Source organism: Canis lupus, chromosome 24 (assembly GCF_011100685.1).
Source record: "Canis lupus familiaris isolate Mischka breed German Shepherd chromosome 24, alternate assembly UU_Cfam_GSD_1.0, whole genome shotgun sequence".
In the NCBI taxonomy this organism is placed as follows: domain Eukaryota; kingdom Metazoa; phylum Chordata; class Mammalia; order Carnivora; family Canidae; genus Canis; species Canis lupus.
Genome location: NC_049245.1, coordinates 20,295,468 through 20,318,342, shown reverse-complemented (window position 1 = coordinate 20,318,342; position 22,875 = coordinate 20,295,468). Strand labels below are relative to the sequence as shown.

The 22,875-nt window shown below is 51.8% G+C and overlaps 1 protein-coding gene across 4 annotated transcripts; it reads right to left on the bottom strand.

The window, feature by feature from the left end:
• Positions 1–6,501: 6,501 nt before the first annotated feature.
• LOC119877472 (transmembrane protein 74B) lies at positions 6,502–12,772 on the bottom strand. 4 transcript variants are annotated; one of them, XM_038571864.1, is made up of 2 exons: positions 12,331–12,772; positions 6,502–7,519 (listed from the first exon to the last, which is right to left on the bottom strand). In XM_038571864.1, exons 1-2 carry the CDS (start codon positions 12,470–12,472, stop codon positions 6,780–6,782), a joined length of 882 nt encoding a protein of 293 aa, XP_038427792.1. In that variant the 5' UTR covers positions 12,473–12,772; the 3' UTR covers positions 6,502–6,779. The 4 variants fall into 4 exon arrangements, with proteins under 4 accessions (XP_038427792.1, XP_038427793.1, XP_038427794.1 ...); XM_038571865.1 differs by lacking the exon at positions 12,331–12,772 and adding an exon at positions 11,311–11,359; XM_038571866.1 differs by lacking the exon at positions 12,331–12,772 and adding an exon at positions 11,107–11,168.
• Positions 12,773–22,875: the final 10,103 nt, after the last annotated feature.

Below are 22,875 nucleotides of genomic sequence, written 5' to 3'. Positions count from 1 at the left end.
GGATGGCCAGCATTTAGATGGTCTGCAGGGCTAGCACTTCAAGCCTCCAGCCAAGAGGCAGAGGTCAGTCCACTTCTTGAGGGTGCACCTAATCTCCTGGAGTGACTTGGGAAGCCCTGGGCAGGGGCCGGGTGGATATCTGGGCCCAGGAGGCGGCATCTCATCAGACACTCTCATGTCCTTAGTTTTGACTGTCAACAGTTCTCAAGCCATGGGATAATCCCTGTCAGCATCCTTTTACCCACAATGTCCAGATGTCCAGTTGCTCCTGACAAATGAGGAGCCCTAGCAAGTCTGAGCCCATCCACCACAGGGCACCAGCCAGCCAGAGCTGAGCTGAAGCAAGCGCCCCTTTAATCCTGCCACCAGTGTCCACAGCCACCTGCTTCTTTCGTGAATGTCACCTGGTAGGCCCTGCTTTCATCTTTGATGGGAAAGGGTGAGGTGTTTCAGGAGGAGAGTCAGGGGGCTAACAGGTGAGTCAGCAATAGTGACAACTCACCTGTGGGCCCCTTACCCTCAGGAGTGGCTTTAGTGAAAGAAGATGTGGACACAAAGAAAGGAGCCAAAAAGGAGGAGGATAGGGGGATGGGAAGAGAAGAGGGGAGAGGGAGGAACGTGGCCCTTTCTGAAAGCCCTTGACATTAAGTATTGGCCCCCATGCCCCACCCCCAGGGAAAGACCAGCATGGCAGCCCCTTCTTCTGCCCTCCCTGCTCCCCTGGTGGGGCCAGCTTTCCTACCAGAAGATCCTTCCATTCACTAACCTTCCCCTAGGCCCAGCTGAGCAGCAGTCAGCACCTTGACCTTGGCAGCTTGAGGGCGTAGAGGACCGGGCTGCCAAGACAAGCCTGGAGGTTAAGGTCCTGTCCTCTGGCTGCAGCTGGAGACCACAGTCCCGTGGACTGGCCTCCACAGTGCCCGTGTTAACCGCTACAGTACATCTGCCATCAGAAGAGTCTTCCACACACATCTGCAGGCCATCATGATGGTCGGCAGCGAGCTCTCACCATGTACCAGGCCCTGTGCCCTGCCCTATACCACTGTGAACTCAGACTCCTCATAACAACTCTGTGAGCTGAGGACTGACACGCCCACAATGACACGCCTCCCTTCAGCATGCCTCAGCACAACACCCCAGCACAGAACCTACAGACCTTCCTCCCCTTTCTTACCCTCCCAGGTAAACCCCGAGCTTTGTATTTCACTGAGCCTCTGCCCGTGCTCTTCCCTGCCCAGTATACCCTTCTCCCCCATGTCAGGCACTCTCATATCAGATAAGACCTCCCTATTTAAGATTCTATTAGTCATCTCCCTTCCAGGAAAGCCCTTTCTGACCCCAACTCAATCAGATACTTCCTCTGTGTACGTGTGTGTGTGTGTGCACGCGCGCGCGCACACCCTGACATGCACTGTTCTGTTTCCCCAGGCAGTCTATGACTAACTTAGGGACAGGGGCGTGTGTCCCCACAGTACCTTCCCAGGGAAGAATGCTGATGAGATGCGAATGAATGAGTGTGAATAGCTCATTGTATTGGCAATTATGAAGTGCCAGGCACTGGGCTCAGTGTGCTACAGGTATCTCATTTACTGCTTGCCATGCCTTCTGGGGAAGGTGCTGTTATTAGTGCCCCCGTTTTACGGATGAGGAAGCAGAGGCTCAGAGACATTAGACATTAACCAAGCATCCAGGCAATCAGACTCTGAAGCCAGTTTCCAATACACTGATGGGCCATCTGTCAACCTCCACCATGAAATTTGAGTAGGGACAAAGCTCAGAAGTATGGGGCCTCCTGGGAGAAGGAAGGCAATAATCTTGCCAACTGCAACACCATTCAGATATCCTGGACCTCCTCATTTGCTCCTGGATGACCTGACCCAGGAAAAGGAATGATCTGGGGAAGAAGGGAATGAGGGAGATACAGAGGGCCAGGCTCTGGCCATTGGGACATTGGCTCTCCTTAATGAATGGGGGTTGAAAGCTAGAGGGGAGTCTCTTGATTAAATCCTCCCAACTCTACTATGCGCCATCCCTAAAGATACCCAACACCTGATGAGTAATGTAACATACCTCCACTAACAAGGAGCTCCCTACCACTCCAACCAGGACAAGGTCTCAGCAAGCTCCTCCCTCCTTAGCTAAAACCTACCTCCTTGGGGATATCACAGGGAGTCTACTCTCTCTCAGAAAAATCAACAGGCCCAGATGGAGGGCATCTCCTTGACTTTGTCAGCATGACCAACACCCTACTTTCCTCACCAACAGAACCCATAGACGGAACTCCAGCTCCTGTGGCTTCTTCATAATACCTCCCTTCCCTCTCCCTCCTCCTGCCCTTCCAAAGCTCTCCAGACATGGAGTAACATACTCTTAACTTTGAAATGTCCTCTGCTTGTATTTCCTGATCTCCTCAGTCCCCAAACAAGGCAGAGTGGCAAGGTTCCAATTTCATCCTGGAGGACCAGAGGGGGAATGATGGCCCAGAGGCCCACAGGGAAGGGGTGACTTACAGGACCTGGCTCATCTGGTTCCCAGCCAGGACCACACAGTTCCCCTCCCAAGATGCCAGTTGGAAAGACTCTGTGGACATCTCCCCTGCCTACCCCCACCCCACAGGGAAGCAGGAAGAATGGAGACACCAGGATAATCGGGAAAGGGGAAACTTCACTGTTGCTGTGAGGTTAGCATCCTGGGAACTGCAAGGCCTGTGGCTTCTGGAGAAAGAGGGTACGTTCTCAATAATCCAGAGGTTGCTTTAGTTTGGAACTGCTTCAAAAGAGCACATGTCCTGGCTTCCGAGCTAGGTCAGACAAGAGGATGTCGTGTGAATGTGTGTGCACACCCACATGTGTGCATGCACAGGCATGTGCTCCTGCACGTGTGCGTATGTGTACATGTGTACATGTACTTAGGGGGGACATTTTAAAGAGAATCCCAGAGAAGGTGACGCTTATTCTCAAGGAAGGCAGCAGTTATGAGGAATCTCCTCAACAACACTGGGGAAAAAGGGTCTTCCTCCGTCAGAGAAAGTCCTCTACCTCTCCCACATAATAAAGCAGTACCAAGGGCCTGAGAGAGGAGGCAGATGGGTTCCCAAGCTCCAACTTCAGGTCCCAGAGACAACTCTGTCCCTACTTCCAGCCACGGGATCTTCTTCTGCATGACTATCTCCCATCCCTAAGTGGGGCTCTAGGAGCTGAGGCAGGGGCTGTGGGTCTCTGGGACCCAGCAGGGCCTGGGTCAGTGCAGCAGACAGAGGAAACTTTGGTTACGTTCATTCATTCAACAGTGAACACCTACCAGGTGTCAAGCCGTGTTCCAACCCTGGGACTATGAAATGCCAGCCCTCCTGTTGCTTGCAATCCAGTGGGCAGGTGGTGGGAGAGATAGACAATAAGTAAGTATAAAACACAGCCAGCTGAATGGCAATTAGTGCTCTGGAGAAAAATCAGGGAAGAAAAAGAGAATGATGTTGGAGTGGGGGAAAGGTGTAATTTTAAATAGGCAGTCAGCAGAGGATTCATTGAAAAGGTGATACTGAATAAAGCCCCTAAGGAGGTGAGCGAGTGGGCCTTGCACATTTTAAGGGAAAATGCCTTTCTGGTAGAAGGAGCAGCAAGTGCAAAGGCCCTAGAGGTGGTAGTGTGCCTGGCAGGAATGGCAAGGAGGCAAGTGTGGATGGAGAGAGCAAAGAAGCAACGGGTGAGAAATAGGTCAGAGAGGCATAGGAGCCAGATTTCGTAGGGTTTCATGGGCCACATGGGGGATGTACCCATGTCTGGGGGACCTGAATTTATGCAATTTCAGGGGCTATTCTATTCTTTATTCTTTAAAGAATAAAGAAAATCAAAATTACAAATAAAACTTTGACTCAGAGCCTTGGAGGGGCCTGGGGCAAGTGAGGGACCTAGACAGTACATCTACCTCTGGCCAAAGGGAGAATTTTGGCTTCTGCCCAGAGCGAGAGGGAGCCATAGGAGGGTTTTGAGCAGAGAGTGACCTGACCCAATTAAATCTGGCTGCAAAGTGGAAGGCGAAATGGACACAGAGGGTGGACAGGAGAGAAATTCAAATTCCAATGAGCAATGTGGACCAGGTAATTGTAGCCTAGGGGTGGGCAGGGGGCAGATTCCTAACACAGAACCAACCAGCTATGCTCATGGGTAGGATGAGAGGTATGGGAGGAGGCAGGTAGAATGTGGGCCTGGCGTTTAAGGCCTAATCCAGTTATCCCCCAACTGAGGTGGGGAAGGAGTGAGCATATTGACTGGACTTCATACATCTCCCACTTCACAGATAAAGAACACAATACTCAGGTGGAGCTGGACTCGGTGGAGCCTGGACTCAAAGCCAGGTTTTACCAACTCCAAAGTAGATATCTAACACACAAGGGAAGCAAGGTTTGGGGGACCCTAATAGCATATCGGGTAGGAGAGGCAGTTCCTGGAGGTGAGGCACGGTCCAGTGACCACAGGGTCTCCTGGGACCACTTCACACCTACCATCAAAAAACCTGCAAAGAATGTTCTCGGTACCGTGCACCATGCTCCTCCCTGATTCCTTCCTAAACCTGTTTCTGCCCCACCGTCTGGGAGAGCTCAGCTGCAGTCTTGGGGAAATGTTTTTGGCATCTCTCAAGTTTTCTTAATTCACTGACAAGGTAATGACTGCCTTGATCCATTATACGAATTTTCTAAAGGAGTTTCTGCATTAGGATGCAAAGCAGGCTTCTCTGGCTTCAAGAAAACCTGAGATTCCCGGGATTTCATCTTCTAACAGATTTAGCCCTTAAATACAATTCACTGCCTTTAAACTGATCAGAATCGGTGGCCCCATATGCATCCACTCAACAAGTTTGTGTCAAATGAGGCCCCCGCCGTCATGGTAATCCATGTGGCTTGGACCAGTATTTCTATTATCATCACTGTGGATTTTGAAAGGCCTCAGCCCATCCTTTGGGATGTTCAGCATGGCTGCAGTTTACCTAGAAGGGCTCCTGCCACTCTGTGCATCTACTCCTCCCTTGGAGTGCAGGTGGGGGGAATAGAAACATCAGGGAAGCCCCAGACTTGTGAAGCTTTTACCAAGTCCGAGGCTTTGTTCTTTTGAAACCATACCCCTTCGGCACCAGGAACAGGACCCAGCAGACCAAGCTGAAGAGCCCTTGTCCCCTCTAGTCCTCCCCCAGCCCTCTGCTCCTGGCAAAATCTGCCAGCAGGAGCAGATATTTGATCTGTCCTAGCAGCTGTGATGTTACATTGCCCAGATGTTCGGCTCCCGGGAGGGAAGGCTCAGGCTACAGCTAATCAGGGCTGCTCTAGCCTACAGACCCCATCCCCACCCAACCCTCCCACCCTCAAGGGACAGTTAGCAGCCAGAGCCCACATGGCCAACTGAGATGGAGTGAGTTGGATCTGCATGGGGTCAGGGGTCTCCTGGAAATGCCCCTCCCCCCCTTAGAGTCTTCACACCAGCAGGGTGGAGAAGGCACATACTCTCAAATCCCCCCAGGGCAGTTCACATGGGGCCATGCCTCCCCCAGTCCCCAAGCACCTGTATCTCCCTGCCCCGTAGGGCCTTCTTCCTTTCCTTGTCAGTGGTTTAGAGAATCTGGACAGAGCCTGCAAGCATGCCACAGAAAAAACTGAATGGTGGTCACTGCGGCTGGAGCTTCTAGGCCACCAGAATGTGCCTGATTTCTTCCCAAATACATAGGGGCTTGCTTTACTGCTGAGGGGGAGAAGGGAGGTTACAAATTCAGCATGAAAATAATTTTGTCTCTGCTACCAGAATAAGGTCAGGCCCAGACATAATATTGAAAAGGGGGAGGTAATGGAAGCCCATATCATCTCCATGGAAACACAACAAAGCCCTCACCCTTTCTTGGATGAAAGACCTCTCATGTCCATGGGGTTGTTGAAAACTGGGCACTTGACTCTGCAAAATGTGCACTAAGATCTGGTCACTGCGGGGAATTTGATCCCAAGACCAAAATCAGGCAGTAGCAAACTCTGGACTTGAACTCAGCCTAACCAGGGGGCCTTAGCAGGGCTCTTCAGCAGGACTGTGCGAGCTGCTGGATGTCCAACAGGGGGTAGTCATCAAAGTGGGGCTAGAAAATGGCAAAAGAATGGTGAACAGCCACCCTCCTTTCCTGCAGGAGTGGCCAGATGCAGAGATCTAGTGGGCTCCTCTTCCTAGGGCAAAACTGGAGGGGCCCCGGGGATCATCCAGCCCACACCTCTCACTTCCCAGGCAGAGGGACTGCGGGCTGGAGAGGGGACGGTCACCTCAGCACTGATTTCTCCTCTCATCGGGAGGCCACCTTCCAGCAGACAGTCAGTGCTGAGAGGGCATCCCCTCCAAGGTCACCCAGCACCCACACCTGGCTGATGAGGGCAGCAGAGATCCTGGAATTCCCCAAGGCCTGGGGAACAGGATGGGCAGCCTTTCAAACGGCTCTCAATCCTCCAAAATGCCAAGAAACCTTGAAACTTCATCCTCCAAGGGCAGCATTTCCAAACTTTTGTATTTTTAGCAGCAGAAGCCATCCTCCAAACAGACCTTATGCAAAACCTCAAGCTGCAAACAGATCAGGGGGCCACTCTGGCACGTGCAGCCCGGTCCTGACCCCAGGACTCCCCCCACCCCCACCAGCACCCAAGGCTCCTTCCGCAGGGCCCTCCATGGAGCTCAGTCTGCAATGCCAGACTCGGGGCGGCGGCCGGGGGGGAGCTTGTCACCCTGCAGCTGAAGCAGCCAGACAGGGTGAACTCTTCCTTAAGACCCCTGAAAGGTGTGGCTGCTCTCCGAGACCTGGACGACTTCGTTCTCCACCAGAGCCTGGCCGCCCTCCCCATTGAGCTGTCTCATGCGCAGGTTAATGGAGCCGTAGGTCTTCCCGGAGCCCCTGCCGGGGACGAAGGTGGGCCGGCGGTACAGCTCACCCTTGCACAGGGAGACCATCAGCAGGACTGACAAAAGCATGCCGCCCACTGTGAGCAGCCCCAGGCCCGCGATGATGCACCTGTCCAGGTGGGAGCCCAGGCGGGCATAGTACGTCTCCAGGCGTTCCATCTCCCGCGCTGTCACGGTGTCAGGGTTGACACGGGCCTCCCGGGGGATGGCGTATGCTGTCACCACCAGGAGGATCCCGCTCACCAGGAAAACCAGAGCAGAGACGAAGCCATAATCCACCGGGCGGCTCACGGGCTCTAGGCCGGGCCCCTCTTCTGATCGCAGGGATAGATCGTCCCGCTGGGATCGGGGCTGTGAGGGGATGCCCCCTGGGGGGCTAGGGGACCGGCCCAGTCTGGTGTTCCCAGGGTTCTGGAAATGGGTCTCATGCTCCTCTGAGGAAAAGCAGACGTTCTCCACACCTTCCCGGGGCAGAGCCACTGGGCCCAGAGGAGCAGGTCTCCTTGGGATCTGGGGGCCATTACGCAGTGTCTTCAGTTCCAGACCAGGGGGAGATGCCATTAGGAAGGAGGGCCCCCGCTCATCCCTTGGCCCCTTGGCAGCTGGAAGAGAGGAGAGAAAATCAGTCAAATTTAACACACCTCTACCAAGAGCCTGCTGGCGCCAGACATCACACTGAGGCCAGGAGCAATGTGAGGGTGTCCTGGGCACCGTTCCCATAGGGGAGCCAGCCAGGCAGAAGAGAAGATGGGGAATCAGACAATGGAAGAGCAGTGCCATCCCATCCAGGTCAGGATGCTGCTTCACCACTGGCTGGCGCGTGGCTTTGGGCAATTTACTTATCCTCTCTGGGCCTCGGCTCCCTGTCTATGAAGGGACAATAATACTACACCTCCCTACTTAATGGGACTGGTGTCAGAACTGAAATCATCCACATCAAGGACTCAGAACTGTAAGTGCTCAGTTATCATTCAGACAGTGGACACCAGGTGCAGATCCCAGCTCCGCCACTCGAACTGGGGGAGGTGATGTGACCTCTCTGGACTCAGTGTTCTCATCTGTTGAATGGGAATAGGCAAAACACCTCCCTCCAAAGGTTGATGTGAGGATTTCATAAAATAATGTAAGGCCTCAGCCAGTTCAATTAATGGACATTGTTGTGATGAAATGAGGGTGACTTCACGCAGGGTGGGGTGCGGGACAGAGATGATGAAGATGGTGTGAAGACGAAGAGAAGAAAGGGAAGTTTCTAGGAGTTGCTAGCATTTGAGCCGGACCTCAGAGGATGAGTGGGCAATCCCCCCGCAGTGAGCGGAGGTGAGGACATTCTAGAGAGGAGTGCCTCAGACGTCAGCTGGGACCAGTTCCCCAAGGACGCTAGAGGCTAGGCCAAGGAACCAGGAAGGCTAGGTGTGGGCACAGGGAGTGCTGACATCTGCCTAGGTTTCAGGGAGCTCTCTCAGACTCCTGCGTGGAGCCCATTGGAGAGCCATGAGGTCAAAGCTGAATGCCTTTTATGGAAGTAGAAGATAGGGGGGCACCTGGAGGGGCAGAAGGGGAGCTGAGGATGGGGGACGGAAGGGGGCACTGCTGCTCAAAGAGGAGATACACCACCCAAGCATCCGAACATACACCCACACACACAGACAACACATATGCATTCCTGTCAAAGAATGCCAACTTCAGCCAATGGACCATATTTGGCTCAGAGAAGTTTTACTTTTTTGTTGTTTCTGGTCTGTTCATTTGTTTTTGAAGTAGTTGCCAATATATAAAAAGCAAAAGATTTTACATTTTAAACTTTGGATTCCTGGCTTCTCTTGCAAAATGGAAGAATCTGGCCAACGTAGGTCCTCATTCCCTCACGACCACACTCAGCTGGACTGGATGATGTGTCCTCCCGTAGGCAGATGCAGTGCTGCCCCCGCTCCCAGCTCCCGGTTCAGGCCCCTTCCCCACCTGACCCCACTGAAGAACTCCTTTGTTCCCTGTACACACCGACATCCTGGGGGCACATATATACCCAGCGCTCCAGGCACACAGACCCAAGTCCCCATGCTGCACAGAGACCCCCAGGTACAGAGTGGCTCACACGCCCTGGTGTGCCGACACATATACACGTGATTCTAGATGTTTCTCTGTATTGCCATGCCTGAGTTTATCCTCCCGTGCCCTGTGGTTCTGTGTGTGTGTGTGTGTGTGTGTGTGTGAGAGAGAGAGAGAGACAGAGACAGAGACAGAGACAGAGACAGACAGAATGAGAAAGAGAGAAAGAATATGAGCAAATGAAGTGCAATTGAATGGAACAAATGAATGAATGAAACTCAGAGCCCCAGTGCAGGAAGGCACGTTTTTCAATCTTTCTGATCTTCCTTCCAATGTGGACTTTGCAGCAGATACTTCCTCTTAGCACACACAGGGCCTTTCATCTGAGTACAAAGCCTGTTTCCACTTACAACCCATTCCTACCACCACGTCCCTCTTTCCCAAGTTCCAATTTAATAAACGTTTACTGAGCACCCGCCTGCCCTGTGGCAGACTCTCCTGTAACCTTCACCAGCCCCATGAGCAGGAATTACTATCTCTGCTTTACAGACTGTAGCCAAGATCCCCTGGCATGCATGTGGGGGCCAGAAGTTGAACAGTTTCCCTAAGAATTGTTACCACCTACAGACCTGCGGCCCCACCTTCCCCTGAACAGGTGGCGTCATTCCACCCTCCCTCCCTGGCTCTTCCAGCCCCCACTCGTAGACTCTACTTTGTCCCACTGTTTAAGGCCACAGTGAGCAGCTTGAGGGCAGGGATGTGTCTGAGTCCCGTCTGGATCCCAGCCCCCTGGCTTGGAACACTGCCAGCGCTCAGGAATGGCTTGGCAACCAGCCCAGGCAGACAATCCCTCCCCCAACCCAGGGTAGCGGAACCCAGGGTAGCGGGGTACCTACTCAGAGCCAGGCTCTGCCCAGACTGTTCCCACTTTCCAGTAAATGGAGAGGCGAGATGTGGTGTGCTGGCTGGCTTTTTTACTCTTGGTACCAAACACATTTTCCTGAGTGCCACCACAAACAGGGAGGGGCAGTCGCCATTCCTGCCCAGTGGGTGTCTGGATGTGCCCCTTTCTACCCAGATCTTCAGCCTCCTCCACAGAATTCAGCTCCTGGAGTGGCGGAAGAACTCTCCTCCCAGACCAGCATGTTCATGCCTCCATATCCCAAGGAAACTCAGGGCACCCAAATTCTGGGAGCAGGGACCCAAAACTTTTTCTGAGGATGCCAGAGTTAGGAAAGGGGCAGAGAAAAAAAGAGGCCCCCTGTCACCTAGAGTTGTGATGTCTCCCACCCAGATTCAGAGATTCCCAGCAGTTATACAAGGGCATGCCCAGTTACCCCCACACAAGCGGAAACAGACATACTGACAAAGATGCTGGTGGCCACTGCTCACCACCCCCCTCCCAAGGGTACCGGTAACACTCCGATTTCATCTGCAGTCCAACAGGACCTGAAGGACGCACCCTAGTTCCACATTCACACCCCAGGGACCTTTTCCACAGGCAGCACCCACAGACCTGGGAAGCCACGCAGTATTGACCCGCAGATCCGCAGACCACATTGGGGCTCACACCCAGGGAAAGGGCAGGGCTGGTCAGCACACGCAGTCAACTGCCCCCGGGACGGCACCCACCGAGACCCGCCCAGGGCCCAGCACCCCACCCCACCCCACCCCACCCCCGTGCTCACTAACACGCGGGGAGACAGACGCGCAGCGGCTGCGGGTGAAGCTTCACAAAACCCAATCGATACACACACGCGCGAGTTGTACACAAAGCCTCGGGGCGCGCACATACGCACACGCAGGTCCACGCTGCTAGACCCAAAGTTCCGCGCAGAGAGCCGGCAGCCCCGCCGTCCGCCGCACCGCGCGCCCTTCGGCCCGCAGCCCACGCCCCCCGCTCCTGCCCTCGGCCCGGACCCCGCCCGGCAGCGCCAGGCCGGAGCGGGCCGGGCGGCGCCGGGAGCAGGGCGGGCAGGCGGCCCAGCGAGGCCCGGCCCCGCACCGACCGGCGTGCGCCCGGGTCCCCTCGCCGCGTGTCCTTCGGCCGGGCCGCGAGGTCAGGCGAGCTCCCCGCGCCGGCCCCCCGCGCCCGGGGCCCTCGGCCTCCCGCCAGCCCCCGCCGCCCCGTCCGCGTGCGTACCTGCGCCGGGCCTCCCTCCCCGGCTCCGCGCGCGGGAGGCTCCCCGCCCGGCCCTCCCGGGGCGCCCGCCCGCCGCCGGTGTCTCCGCTGCGGCGCAGCCCGGGCGCGCGCGGGCCCGGCCGCCGCCGCCTCGCCCTCCCCGGCCCCCGCCCCCTCCCCGGCCCGGCCCGGCCCGGCCCGGAGCCGCTGCCGAGGCGCACGTACCTGCTCGCGCCGCGCGGGGCTCTACGGCGGCGGCCGCTGGGGGCTCCGAGGAGGGAGGGGCGGGGGCGGGGGCGGGGGCCCGGGAGCTCCCGGTGCGACCGATCGAGCTCCGCCCGCGGCCGGCGAGGGCGCCCGGAGAGTTCGCGCGGGGAGGCACCGGGAGGCGGCTGGCGGGCCGGGTGGCGGGCCGGCGGGGGATCGGGCTCCGCGCCCTCCCCGGCCCCGGAGGGCTTATCTGTTCGCCGGCGCCCCGGCTCGGGGAATTGAAGCTCTGAGCCCGCGGGGCTGGGTGCAGGGGCGGGGCGCGGGGGTGGGTGCCGAGGGAGACCCCTCCCCCGCCGGCGGCCTCCCCCCAGCCCCTCGCGGGGGCGCTACTGCCGCGCGCAGCCGGGTCACCCCCCCCGCCCAGCTCGCACAGCCCCCGGGTGGGACCCGGGTCCTCTCCCAGGTCCTTGGGTCGGGACGGTCTTCCCAGGCGCGTGCGGCTCCGTGGCTCAAGGGCGCCACCTGAAGGCTGCAAGGAAGCTCCTGACGAACCCTCCCCCTTCCCTGCTCTTTGTGGGACGGCGGGGCGCAGGGTCCAAGGTCGAGTCCTCCTGGGAACTGCGGGTGGCCACACACACCGCCGCCCGCACCTCCTCCCGGGGGAAGCCTGCCTCGGGCCCCTTCGCTGGGCTGGCCCTCGGCGCACAGTGTTGCTCTGAGCTCTGAAAAGTCATTTTCTCTGCGTGCCAGCGTCCTCCGGGGACTGGCCGCTCCCAGAGGACAGGGCCCCTCTCTGATCCCCTAGAGCCCCGCGCAGTGTGCGTGGATGGATGTGCGTGGCTGGGCTCTCGCTGTTTCCTTTACAGGCCCGGGTGAAGGTGGAATCAAGTGAAGTGCCCAAAGCCAGAAGGTGAGGGGGACATTCCGTCTCTGGCCCGGGACAAGCCCCCAGAGAAGTTCAGTGTGAAGATGATGGAGTTTCCAGGAAGGCGTAGAGGCCAGATCCCTTGCATGTCCTCAGCTGAGTCCTCTCACCTCTGTGAGCCTCAGTGTTCACCTCTGTCAGCGGGATCATGAAAACGAAGGCTCTGGGAGGCTTTCCGAAGATCAGTCGGGCGTTGGCCGCTGAAGGGCAGGCGGATGAGGATGTCCCGTCCCGGCTCCTCTGCCACCTCATGGGAGAGCCTGACGTGTCCTGCCCCAGAGGTCTGTGCAGTCCGTGCCAACCAGGATTGCTTGCCTGGAAACTGGGTGCGTTTGCCTTTGAGGCTGGTGTGGTGGAGACCTGGGCGGGACCTTGGGGATGGGGACGCTTCGGTCCCTCCTTCCTGCCTTCAGAGTCCTTGTTCAGGACTTGGAGTGGAAGCTGGCCGTGGCGCCAGACTCCCGTGTGCTTGCCAGCACCGCCCCCGCCGCACCTGCGTGGTCTTGTGCAAAGGGCGCCAGAGCTTCTGGAGCCCAGCTTCTCATCTGTGAAATGGACATAGTAAGGGCTCGGGCGATTGGCTGAGACCTCCCTGTAAGGCACTCACTGTTCCCTCCCACAGTCATGCATAGTCCTGCCTCAGAGCCTTTGCCTGCTGTTCCTTCTTCCTGGGACACTCTTCCGCCTGATAGCCCCAGACCTCACCCCCCTCTTCCTTCCAGTCTTTGGTCAGATGTCACCTTCTCAGAGATACCTTCTCAAACCATCATTTTTTTTGTTGTTTTTAAGATTTTATTTATTTATTCATGAGAGACACAGACAGAGGCAGAGACACAGGCAGGGGGAGAAGCAGGCTCCCTGCAGGGATCCCTATGTGGGACTCGATCCCAGGATCCCCAGATCTCGACCTAAGCCGAAGGCAGACCCTCAACCACTGAACAACCCAACCGCTGAGCCATCCAGGTGCCCCCAGACCATCCTTTTAAAACTAGCAGGGCCCGGCACCCTTTAATCCTTAAAGAGTGACTCTGACTTCTCCATAGCATTTATCAACTCCTGACATTAGCTTATTTCTTTGTTTTTGTCACCCCCCCCCACCCCACCCCACTAAAAAGTAACTACCAAGAGGCAGAAGCTTGGCCTGTTTCCCTTCCTCCTGGATCCCCAGAGACTAGAAAAGGGGCCTACTCATAGTAGGCCCTTAATAAATATTTATTAAATGAGGAATGGAGAAAAGGAGCACATATTTACTGAGCACCTGTTATATACTGATTAACTAGGTAAACTTCAGCCCTACCCTCAAGATGCTCATATTCTAATGGAAGGAAAGCATGAGAAAATGTAACACTGCTACGGTAGTAAGTGCCACAAAGCAGAAGGACATAGTGCTGTGCCGAGCCTGTGACAGGGTGCTGACCAAGTCCAGGAGATGGAGATGGCTCTCCTGCAGAAACAAGGATTGGGCTAAGGTCCAAAGGATGAATTGCAGCAGTCTGATAAAGAGGGTAGAGAAAAGAGACCTGCCCAGCAGGGGGACTGGCATGCATAAAGGCCCTGGGAGAGGAGAAGGATGGTGTGAGGCTTGGCAGAGCCAGGGCGGTTGCCATGGAGGAACATGGGAGCAGAGGAGGCTGGACTGTCAGGAAGCAGGTGGCTGTAGGGCCCATAGGCCAGGGAGTTGGTTCTGACCCACAGAGCAGTGGCAGCCACTGATCTATCTGTGTGAGTAAAGAGTTAACAAAACCTCTTCCTCTTTTGCCTGAGAATTTGACCTTTGGTTAACTATCTAGCTCTGTTTCCTTGGAAACAGATAAACATATGTCCACTAGGTTACTAGGCAACATAGCTATGATAAAAATGACCCCTGAGGAAGAGGCTAGAATGATCCACATGGTAATTGATTAGAAGTGGAAATGTCAGGGGCGCCTGGGTGGCTCAGTTGGTTAAGCAGTTAAGTGTCTGACTTCTGCTCTTGCCAACATCTCAGAGTCCTGGGATCAGCACTATGTGGGGCTCACTGCTCAGCAAGGAGTCTGCTTGTCCCTCTCCCTCCCCTTCTGTTCCTTCCTCTGCTTGTGCTCTCTCTGTCTCTCTCAAATAAATTAATAAAATCTGTTTTTTAAAAAAGGGGAGAAATCAGTATGAACTCATGTTTAACTTAATTTAGATGCAGAAGATTACATACAGAAATATTTATAGATATGTGTATGCACACAGGTTAGTGTACACATGTACATTTCCTCTCTCTAGCAGCTCAGAGAGCCTGGACAATGATGCTGCACAGTATCGAGCACACACGGTGCCCAAACTTGGTTTCTAATACCATTCACCAGCACAAGGAACCAGGGAGAAATGGCTGATTCTGGGACCGGAGCAGGACATACATGCTGCTGGAGAGCATGGAGTGTCAGGAAGTAAAGAAGTCCTTCAATACACAAACACACACACACATACACACAATGATGAGGATGTGTCAAAGGACATAAGGAGCCCCTAAAAGAGCTTTCAAAAGCTGGACAATTTTGATCAAATAAAATAAAGTATTATTGAATTGTAACCTAAAGTATAACAAATGAGAAAAAAAGAGGGGGGAGAAAAGATAAATCTCCCACAAAAAAATTCCAAATAAATAGATACTCCGTCCCCAAGAAGCGGAATATAACTCCCCAGTTCTGAAGTGTGGGATGAGTATGGTCACTTTCAGGGCGTACAGTATGAAGAGGGGATAACTTTACAGAGGAGAAATGTGACAGATGTAACTACCTCTGCCACATGATCAAGGTCAACATCAACAGATTATGTTGACAGCCTGTACCCTTGATATGATATCATGAGAATGGCACTTTACCTCTGCAGTCTTCCTCCCCAAATCCACAATCCCAGTCTCATTATGAGATAAACATCAGACAAATACCAATTGACAGACATTATACAAAATGCCTGATCAATTCTCCCAAAATGGTCAAGGTCATCAAAAACAAGGAATGTCTGAGAAACTGTCACAGCCAAGAGGAACCTAAAAGGATGTGACATCTAAATGTAGTGCGGTATCCCCAGTGGGATCCTGAACAAAAAAAAGGACATTAGGTAAATACTAAGGAACTCTGGATAAATATGGACTTTGGCTAACAACAATGTATCCATATTGGTTCATTGGTTGTAACAAATGTCTTGCACTAATGTAAGGTGTTAATAAGAGAGGAAGCTGGGTGCCAGGTATATAGGAACTCTTGTACTACCTTCCCAATTTTTCTCTAAATTCAAAATTGTTCTTAAAATAATTTAAAAAAAAAAAACAAGGATTGAGAAATTGGTAACCTACATCTGGAAGGAATAATAAATACCTGGTAGAAAAATCATACTTTGGGCTTCCTGAGCATGGTGACTCCTGTAACTGGGCAGGTCCAAAAATATTGGCTCCCTTGGGGCATGAAGCCTTTAAGCTGGGATGGCTCCTGCACCCACTGATGGGATCCCATCTCCTTGCACCGATGCTTTTACTCTGCTGGCCAGCAGGAAGGAACCCCACTGAGAGAAGGGCCTGGTGCTAGCATTCATTGAATGCCATGCTAAGGTTCCTGTCCTATATCCTTCAGAGTAGGTCAATGCCAAGTATGGCTTATGGTCATCTGTTGAGTGTGCATGTGTATTGAACCTGGGAAGACCCCACACGCACACTGCAGTGGGTGATAAGCAAGAGAGTGATGTGGTGAGATTTGCATTCTGCAAACATTCTCTCTTTGGCTGCTCCCAGGTGCAAGGGGACAAGAGAAAAAAGAGACCATTTGGGAGGCTATTGTGGTCATGTTGGCACGCCACAAGTCTTCAATCAATTTCCTGTTTGTGCATCTATCTGGTGATGTCTGAGTCTGTGAGAGGGAGACAGCATGCATGCTCTTCTAGAATATTAGAGCATCACTTAATTCAGAATTTTTCAAAGAGTAAGGATGCATAACATGATTTTAGGTGTTATAGAGAGAAATGTGCTTTGGTTATATATTGCTGCCTAACACACCACCCCAAAATTTAACAGCTTGAAAGAAAAATCACCATTTATTTGCTCAGTTTTGCTGTTTGGGCTGGGCTTGGTAGGGACAGCTCAATTCTGCTCTACATGGTGTCTGCTGGAGTGGTCCATACTGCTGGGAGTTGGCTGGAAAAGCTCAGACATGGCCATGTATCCAGGACTTGGTTCTCATTGTCAGTCATCAGCTGGGCTTTTCTGTTTTCTTCTACATTCTCTAGGTAATTAGCTTGGGTTTCCTCACACAATGGTGCTATCAAGGTGGTCAGTTTTTGTATGGCACTTGACTTTCCCCAGAATACATAAGAAGAAGCTGTTGGAGCTTCCTAAAGCTGGGAGTTGAGGGGCGCCTGGGTGGCTCTGTTGGTTAAGCATCCAACTCTTGATTTTCACTCAGGTCATGATCTCAGGGTTGTGAGATCAAGCCCCATGTTGGGGGCTCATTGAAGCCCTGTTTGTTGCAAGATCTGCTTAGGATTCTTTATCTCTTAAAAAAAATGCTGGGGGTTGAAACAGACGTGGTATCAGTTCTGCTGCATTCTGTTGCTTTCGTGGAGGTCACAGTCTAGTCCAGATTCAAGGAGGAGGGGTCTACATAAAGATATGAATACCGAGAGGTGTGGATTACTGGGGATGGTAACAGTCTCCCACCCTCTAGAGCATATCTGTATCTATACTCATACACACACACCTCTATGTATATATGTATTCATTTTAATGGCTGGGTATTTATTTTAATATATTTTAGAAAAATATGTAACTAGCCTATGAAACCAGAGATATCATGGATAACATTGCTTAGAGTGAAAGAGAAAAAACAAATACAAGTGTCTATAAAATTGGGGCAATGTACTCTACTGGTTTTCTCTAAAATTTACTCTCCTTTTCTCCCACTGGGATAGAACCCTTGATCAGTACCTGGCACAGTGCCCTTGGAATAAGGATTCCATTTCCCCGCCCCTCTTGAAGTTAGGTGTGATCAAGTGGACAGTAAGCCATTAGACTGTCAGAGGAGGTGGGATGTGGGCAAAATGTATTGAGTGTTCTTAAAGGAAGGGGATATACTCTCCTCTTCTTTTGTTATTCTTGCTGCCAGGATGCAGACTTGATGGCTGGAGCTTGTGCAGCCATCTTGGACCATGAGTGAAAGCATGTTAGGATGGAGAAGCAACAAAATGGAAGGAATCTGGATCCCAAATGACCATGAAACAACCAGCTTGGGATAGTTTTATTTATGAGAGAAATAAACTCCTCTGTTACATAAGCTACTATTAATTGGGATTTTCTCTCACTCAGAGGAACTATTCCTATCTAATATGGTCAGCTTAAAGACAAATCAAAGTAGAGGTAGTGGGCAAAAATTGAGAAAGAGGAACGTGAATGGTTGGAGTTTGAAAAATATAGATCAAAACTGCCCCTCTGTGTTCGGAGTGAGGAAAATCTGGAAACAGTGTGTCCAGGAGGGTGATATGAAAACATAACCCAGGTAAGATTGAGGTTTTGCTATGTGAAGGAGGAGGCAGTAAGGAAAAGTGTTCCTGGAAGAGCTAACAACACTTAAACAGAGATGAAGTAATACTAATGAATTACTTGTGTGTTTATTCAACAAACACTTATATAACCCTCCCCATATGCCAGACACTGTTCTAAGAGCTTTACAAATATTAACCCACTTAATCACCATAACCAGCTTGTCACATAGGTGGCTATTATTCCCATTTTTAAAAAATATTTTGTTTATTTATTCATGAGAGACATAGACAGAGAGGCAGAGAGAGAGTCAGAGGGAGAGGCAGGCTCCCTGCAGGGAACCTGATGTGGGACTCAATCCCGGGACCCCAGGATCACACCCTGAGCCAAAGGCAGATGCTCAACAACTGGGATGCCACCCAGGCATCTTGCTATTATCCCAATTTTAAGATGAAGAAACTGAGGCACAGAGAAGTTAATTATTTGCCCACAGTCAGTATACCAGAGACCTCTGATTCAAATCCAAACCTCCGGAGCACCTAGGTCGCTCAATCAGTTAAATGTTTGACTCTTGGTTTTCTGCTCAGGACATGACATTCCCTCATGACATCAGGGTCATGATCTTATGGTCATGAGATCAAGGTTCGTGTCAGGCTTGAGACTCAGCACAGAACCAGCTTGAGATTCTCTTCTCCCTCTCCCTCTACCCCTCTTGCCCATTCCTCTGCTCTGGAGCAAGCTTTCCCTCTCTCTCTCTCTCGCTCCCTCCCTCCCTCCCTCTTTCTCTAAAATAAATAAATAAATAAAATCTTCAAAAGAAAAACCCTCAACTCAGTGCTCATAACCACTATGCTGGGTCCCATCATAATTTTCCAAGCACATGTAAAATTTCTGAGTTGTTAACATTATTCCCATTTTTACATTTGGAAAAACTGAATGCCAAAGAGAAAAGAGATTGTCCTATGGCCACATAGAGGCTTAGTAGAAGCGTAACCAGAACCAAGGGCCTCTGACTTCCTGATTGATTCCGGGACCTCAGATAAACCTAAAGTTCCAGGACTGATTGGCCATATGCCTACTGTCCCCTACCCCATTCACTCTCATCTGTCTCTGGGCATCTTGCTGAGTTCTGGTGTTTGGGTTTGTTCACTTGCTTTATATTTACCCTCCGGCACCAACCTGGCTCATCTGGTTTTCCTGGAGCTCTGATGCTTTTATGGAGTGGCTCTGATATCACGATAACAGGACATGCTTTGGGGATTTGAGGAAATGAATTGGTGGCCTTGCATTCTTCAGGCCCTGGAAGGAGCATCCACACTACCCTACATGCACACGCATCTTCAGCCAGCTCAGCCTACATTTCTTTCCTCTCCACTGGGTCTGTCTGAAGCTCCCAGCCTTGGAGAATGAAAAACTTGCATGCTGTGATTTCTCCCTAACCTGGAGAGAGAAAGAAGGGGAATCAAGACTCCTGTCCCCAGGCTCTGCAAAAGCGAGCATCTCCACCTAGCAGCTCTATGAGGACAGGGGCCTTGTCTCCTCTCATCCACGTGCCCTTCTTCCCGGGTCAGCACAGGGTCAATGTACTGGAGGCAGTGGGCTACCTGGATTTAAAACACCCCTTTGGGAGATGGTGAGTCTAGGAAGAAAGGAGGTGGAGAAGCCTTGATGGAGCACCTGTGTGCCACCAGTCCGTGCTGCACTTCATGTGGGTTATCTCCCCATGACAACTTAGTAACTTGTAGCTCATTTACCAGAGGAGGGAACTGGAGCTCAGATCAATCAGGCAACGTGCCTCAGAGTCACACACCAAAGCCAGCTGAGGTCCAAGACATTCTCCCTACTGTCCCATCCTGTTTCACTAGTCTGCACCACCTCATCAGAGGCAGAAGCTACACTTCCCTGACATAGGATGTAGGACTGTGTACTGGATACCTGGACATTGGACAGTTGTGTGTAAGATAGGGTACCTATGTACCATGGAGCCAGCATACCATGTACAGGACACTCACATGCAGCACAGCGTGTGCAGAAAGAGGTGAAAGGGACTCATGTGTACAGGGCACATGAGGATAGGATGTATTATAGGTTCAGTTCCCCCAGAAGTAGACCTAAGACAAGAATTTGAGGACAAGTGGCTTATTTGGGAGGCAGTCCCAGGAAGCACTGTAGAGGAGTGGGAAAATGAGACGGAGAAGGGAAGGCCCCCAACACACTGCAGGGGCATCGATGAGCATGTGACCGCTGTGGGCAACTGGAGGTTGGTCCTGCTAGATTTCTGAGAGTCAAGGGAAGGCAGAGATTTACCCACTGACCGCTGTTTGTCATTGGTGAGGGCTGCTTCCATACTCCAGTCTGTCTTCCACACGGGTCAAGCATATTTCCTAAGCAGAGAGTCAGTTGCGTTTTGCAGTAGGAGGCCTGGACACATATGGAGAAGGTGGGGGTTGAGGGGATATGGATGGGGCTCTCGCAGCATTTGTTGCAAGATCCAGGAGTATGAGGCATGCGCTCAGGACCTGCAAGTGCAGAGATGCAGGGCGTGAGCAGCAGACAAGTGACTGGATCACTGACCTTGCTTGTCTGGGCTGAAGTGGGGGCCTGCTGGAAGGGGATAAGCAGCCACAGAAGGAAAAGTGGTGTTGGGCCCCCCAAGCCAGCTGGACCCCATCCTTGTGCTCCCTCTAGTTGGTACGTTACCATGTGCTTGCATGATGAGACAGGAGACTGGGAGGGCTCAAGGCTGTCACAATGTGGAGGCTTCTCTCTGCTAAACTTCCACCTCATTTGCATTTTGAGAAGTAGGGATGAGGGCAAAGGTGCCCAGGGTACAAGAAGAGATATCACCAAAAGGTGAATAGAACTAAATGTCGTCTCTAAGCCCATTTGCCCCATCTAAGAGATGGGAATAACTCTGCCCATGTGCCTTAGGGCAGATCTCTTCTTGCCTTTTGGCTTTCCTCTCTGCCCAGGGAGCATCATGGATGTCCTCTCTCTGCTATGAACTTCACAGAGCTGTTATGAGGAACAGATCTGGTCACAAACAAGAAAACATGTGGAAGAAAATAAAATACACTGGGGCAGGGAGGATTGTGGAAAGGGCCTGAGAGGAGGAAATCAAGAAGCCTGGCCTCTGCTGCTAGCTCTGCTGCTATATTTTTAGGTCATTGGCTTAACTCCTATAACAGAGATCCAAAATAATAGTGTTTTCAATAAAACAGAACTTCTTTCTCCCTCATGTTAAGGGAGTTAAGGGTTGGCAGTTAAGGCTGGCATGGTGGCTTCACCAAACACGAGAGACCCAGGTTCCTTCTATCTTGTTGCTCTGCCATCTTCCCCCTCGTGGTCCAAGATGCTGCTCCACCTCCAGCCCTTTGGTCTATGTTCCAATCAGCAGAAGGAGGACAAAGAGAGGGGGAAGGAAACCTCCTCCTTCCTTTTAAGGGCACAACCCAGAAATTGCACACATTTCTGTTCATATCCTATTGGCCAGGGTTTAATCATACAGTCACACCTACCTGCAAGGGAGTCTGGGAATGTAGTCTTTTGCCATCTGTTGCCATGAGGGACAACCTGCAATTTTTACCACAGTTGCTAACTTGTGTGGGCAATTCACATCTCCAGTGGACCTATAGTTTTAATTTTTTTTAATTTGCAAATTCATTCATTCACTCATTCATTCATTCATTCGTGAGATATATATACATATATACGCCATGCTTATAGTATAAAGAATGATTTTTTTAAAGATTTTATTTATTTATTCATGAGGGACACAGAGAGAGAGAGAGAGAGAAGCAGAGACACAGGCAGAGGGAGCAGCAGGCTCCATGCAGGGAGCCCGATGTGGGACTCAATCCCAGGATCCCAGGATCCCAGGATCACACCCTGAGCCAAAGGCAGATGCTCAACCACTGAGCCACCCAGGCATCCCTAAAGAATGATTTTTGAACCACTTGATTGCTAATGGATCCTCTCTCTAGCTAGACCATAGGTCCCAGAGGTCTGGTGTGAGATCTTTCTTGCTCACTACTAGATATCTGCAACATCCAGTGCAGGGTCTGGCACACAGAAACCATATTATCAGCTGCCCATGGATGATGAATGGATGACTGTTCTGGCTTTTGTTTTTGGTGAGGATATTTTTCCTCACTCAAGGGTTTAAGTTTTTCCCTTTTCAGGCCTCCTTGCTCCACCACCCCTTATCCCTGTGTGCCAAGCCTTGCTGAGCCTGTGAAATAAAATGTGCTGTGAGCCAGAATCTTGAGAGTGGGATTAAAAATAAATGAAAGTGCATCAAAACAAGTTAACCACAAGAAATGGCTTTCCAGGGTAATTAGGCATCAGTGCTACAGGCCAAGGACAGAGCATCATCCTCTAATTTCCAAGTGCTCCTATCAACACCACTTCTGTGTTGGGCAGAGAACCCACTGGGCCTGCCCAAAAGGACAGCATGTGGCCTGGCTTGAGCCCTTCCATGACCCTCCACACTGGGAGACATCAAGCAAGACCATCCCATGAGGTCAGGGAGGACAGGTTCTAGTTCCAGTCTTGTTGCTCACCTGCTGGGTGGATCCTAGGAAAATCCACACTCCTTTGAGCCTTAGTCTCCTCATCTGTAAAAGTGGTTAATAATAGGCTCTATCTGCTACCAACTATCAAGCATGGAAAACAATGGTACCTACCTCACAGGCAGAAGTTCACAGCACCCTAAGCATCTCCATAATTTTTTCAGTGTTCCAGGCTCAAAGAAATACCAGAGGGTTGTTTATTAAGCATTTAGTTTCAAATAGCTTAATAATAGTTTGCCCAGCATCTGGCAGATGTCACCGTAGCTCCCTCAAAGTTGTAAAATATTTTGCAGGGTCTCTGTGGGTTTTCTGCAGTCCCTCAGGGGACCGGGGCACTTGGTTTGGGAACTGCAACCATAAGGTTTTAAGGATGAAATGGGGTTATGTATGTCAGGAGCTTAGCACAATGCCTGGTCTAGAGTAGAAGATCTCAATAAATGTTGGTGGTCCTAAATTATCCTTCCACTCTCATTCTGAAATCATCATCTTTCTAGTTCTTTCTGTGTCTCATATCACTGCCACAGCAATTCTTTCTGCCTCTGATTCCCTCCCTGCCTGCCGCCTTCTCTGTGGGCCCCTCCATACCCAGG